This window comes from Fragaria vesca, linkage group LG3 (assembly GCF_000184155.1).
Source record: "Fragaria vesca subsp. vesca linkage group LG3, FraVesHawaii_1.0, whole genome shotgun sequence".
Taxonomy (NCBI): domain Eukaryota; kingdom Viridiplantae; phylum Streptophyta; class Magnoliopsida; order Rosales; family Rosaceae; genus Fragaria; species Fragaria vesca.
Window position 1 is genome coordinate 14,139,503 of NC_020493.1, and position 4,034 is coordinate 14,143,536.

At 37.3% G+C, this 4,034-nt stretch overlaps 1 protein-coding gene across 1 annotated transcript; it reads left to right on the plus strand.

The window, feature by feature from the left end:
- Positions 1–816: 816 nt before the first annotated feature.
- LOC101294837 lies at positions 817–1,851 on the plus strand. Its single transcript, XM_004295761.1, has one exon. It carries the CDS (start codon positions 817–819, stop codon positions 1,849–1,851), a length of 1,035 nt encoding a protein of 344 aa, XP_004295809.1.
- The last annotated feature ends 2,183 nt before the right edge of the window (positions 1,852–4,034 follow it).

Here is a 4,034-nt window from a genome sequence, read left to right on the forward strand (position 1 = left end):
AATTTTGGATCCGGATCCGACCCATTACCCGTCGGATCTTTGATAGCTAGATCCAAATCCGGATCCAGCGGGTTAACGGATACCTGACCCGTTAATCCGATCCGTTTATAATAATAAATATTTTCAAATTTTAAATAATAATTTTTTATTTTATCATAAATTTTCATAAAACACTAATGAAATATTATAACAAAATAAAGGTTTACATTAAAAATTGAATTACATGGCCAAAATACTTCTTAACAATAAACTAATATATTCAAAATACTAGACCCCAATGTATTTATTAGCAAAGAGCATAAAAAAAATATACGCATAAGTAATCTTCAACTTCATCAAATGATCATACTTTAGATGCAATTTAGACGTTTAGGTTATCCAAATAATTATTATATTATTGAATATTTATCAATAATATTATATTTATAAAAATATTATTTAATTATTTTAAAACGGATCCGGGTCCTTAACGGATCGGATCAACCTCAATTTGTATCCGATCCGTTTAATAAACGGGTTAACGGATCCGGGTCCTTAATGGATCAATGAGTCTAATTTTCGATCCAAACCCGTTTAAAAACCACGGATCCGGAGCGGGTCTGGATCAAGATCCGATCCATTTACAGGTCTAGTTATGATCCCTCAAAAAACAAAATGAAACAGAGAAGGGATATCCTATTCCAAAGGCCAAAACCCCAAAACCCCCAAATACAAATTTAGTTTGAAACTCTGGTTCTGTTTGCTTGCATTTGCCCCAATTCCCTAAACCCTAAAACAACATAAAACCCTCTCTGGTTTTTGTTCCTCTTTCACACCATGATTGAAGAGAAAGAAATGGTCATGGTTTCACCAACAGGTGGAGACCCATTTATCAAAACTGCATATTTTCTCAAACCCATTCTCCCTGATTCCACCATTGATGAACCTCCTTTTGAGCTTTCCCGGTGCTTTTCCTCCATCCCATCCAGTTTTGACCCGAAAAAGCTGCATCTTAATGTGCGTGCATGGCGTCGCGACCACCACGATTTGCAGAGTTGGTTTCTTCACTTGGCTCCTAGGTACCAGTCTACATGGAAGAAAGCTGGTGTTTATGAAGCCATCATGAGTTCCGTTTACAAAATCAAAAGGTCAAAGAAAAAGGATTTGCTTTGTGGGCTTGCAGAGAGATGGTGTTGTGGGACCAACACCTTCGTTTTCCCTTGGGGTGAAGCAACAATCACATTGGAGGATGTTATGGTTTTGGGAGGCTTTTCGGTTTTGGGGGATTCTATTTTGAGTACTCTTGAAAGCAAAGAGCTGAGAGAAATAGAAGAGAAACTTGAGAAAGAGCGAATGGGACTTTACGATTACTCTGCTGGGGGTAGGACTGCTGGCACATACCTATGGATGAAGAAGTTCGTGAAGAGTGGGAATCACCTCGAGCACGAAGCATTCCTTGTGTTTTGGTTGTCCAGGTATGTTTTCAACTACAATACTGATTTAGTAAACAAGGCTGTTTTCTCCATTGCAATACGTCTAGCTAGGGGGATTCGAGTTGCGCTTGCACTGGCTGTTCTTGCCGGCATTTATAGTGATTTGAGTCTGCTGAACATGACAATTGTATCTTCGAATGAGTTAAATGTCAAAAATGCTTTTGTAAAACTCACACTCAAGTCACAGTTTCAGTTAGTTCAGGTTTGGGCATGGGAAAGATTTCTGGAAATTAGGCCAAAGTCCAAGGTTATATGCTGTGGTGAGCCGAGATTGGCTCGATGGGATGAAGTAGATTGTCTGAATGTTAAAAGGCTTGAAAATGTCGTTCAGGTGTTAAAAGAAAGTACTTTTGGGAGGAGTCGACTTATTGGAAGTTAATCAAATGGTGTTTTCTCTGAGTTGGCAGTCTAGACTTTCTCTATCGGTAAGTCTATCTTTTGTGGAATGTGGATATCTTTGTAGTGCAATTCGAACACACCTTTCAACATATGGATAGTATTAACAGATTACGTGTTCTTCAATTCCTCAAATGATTGATTTTGGGTACAAGAAATCAAGAAAATCCCACCCTGCATTTCTATGTTAATTCACTTAAATGCATGAAGAACAACATTGCATGTATTCCATACTAGTTAAAGTTTTTGTCAACTATGTTATTTCTTTTAAACTCAGTATAGCTCTTAGATGGGATCAGACTTACTAGATTCTAATTTGCAAATCCCTACCCTTGACATATAAAACCTCCCTAGATGGAATGAGACCTACAGCACCAAACAGTAGTTTATATATGTAATTATCGCCTTCAACTTCATATGTATAGTTTGAAGAATCATTGAGTATGTGTGGTAGACTAATGGTTATTTAATCTAGTTTTCCAAGGATGTAATTTAGCAGCTAACACATGTTCGAAGTTTTAACTGCTTAGTATGACAAAAGAACTAAAGATATTCATCAAATTGGCAAGAGTTCAATTGCATCTACAAGTTAATCTATTCAGATGTGATCTTTATATTTTCTAAGCTAGACAAGTAGATGTATGAAACGGCATGTTAATGTGATTAATGTCTATCATTCTTGTCAGAAAGTTAGAAGTGGAATTTTGATTCAAGTCGTACGCATTAGTGATATCGAAAAGCATGAATTTGCATCTCATGATGCTGTAAGAATTTGTTTGGGTAAACTGCAGCTGAGATGAAATTCAGATATACAGTCATCAAACTTTAGTATGTTGCAGTACCTGGATCAAAATTGATTCCAGCCATACATGCTTTTGTAGTTGGTCTGGAATCATGATAACATCAGAAATCCCAGCGCGGTTCCAAATATTTAGTATATACAGCACTTTCCTCCTAGCCTACACGCGCATACACAAACTCACAATTCTTACCCAAAAAAAAAAATCATAATAATAACACAAACTCACAATAATACATCTCAATCGACATTCCCAAGTTGAAGAGATTTCAAATTGAGTGACGCAGACACCCCACAACCAAATAAGCGAATGAAGAAGGATAGAGACTTTGTTCCACAATGAGGATGAATGGAAATAGTATGGTTGTGGAATTGAGCCTCACTGTGTTGTAAACCTATTTTTCAAATAAGAAAAAAAAATAGTTGGTCTTACCCAAGTAATTCATATTTCCATGAACATGTTAATTTCTCAGGTGTTCAATTGCTTCTCAACAACTTCTTGTAATGTTTTGTCCACTTCTTCGATTGCCTATTTAGTAAATTTGATGCATCCTCTTAGTAGAAATCAAATATGCATTTCATGGTAGAAAGTAAGATATGAAAGAGTAGAATAATTGATCAGGAACTATAGAATGAGGAAAACAGAAAAAGAAAAGAGAATTAGAGTAATGGGTGACAGTCTTCTTCTTCTCAGTTTCTCATGGCTAAACCATCTTACTGTGTCACTAATCATGACACCTCCAAAGAAAAAACAAAAAAAATAGGGTAAAAAACAAAACTTTGTCCAAAACTTTAGCTCAGGTTGCAATGTTGCATTGCCCAATCCACTAAACCCCAACAAAAGTACAAAACTCTCTCTTTTCATAATGTTCTAAAACGCTCTACTGTCCTATAAAACCCTCTCTCTCTTTCTCTCTCAATTTTCCTTCAGAGTGAAAATCATCTCCCATACTCTGCTTGTGCTTAATTTCTGTTGACACCATGAATGAAGAGAAGCAAATAGTCATAGTTTCACCAACCGGGGAAGACCCATCTCACAAAAAGCCCTGCTTTCTCAAACCCATTGTCCAAAATTCCTCCATTGTTGAACCCTTCAAGCTTCCTCAGGGTTTCACCTCCCTCCCTCCCCATTTTGACCTCAAAAACTGGCCATTGAAGCTTTGCTTCCGTGGATGGCCTCTACATCACCAAGACTTGCAGACTTGGGTTGCTCACTTGGCCCCTATGCACCAATCTACATGGAAGAAAGCTGGTATCTTTGAAGCCATCTTCAATTCCACTTATGAAATCAAAAGGAAAAAGGATTTGGTTTGTGGGTTGGCAGAGAAATGGTGTGGTGAGACCAACACCTTCATTTTTCCATGGGG

Coding starts and splice junctions, on each gene's coding strand:
- LOC101294837 (XM_004295761.1), top strand. CDS start 817: ATGATTGAAGAGAAAGAAATGGTCATGGTTTCACCAACAGGTGGAGAC.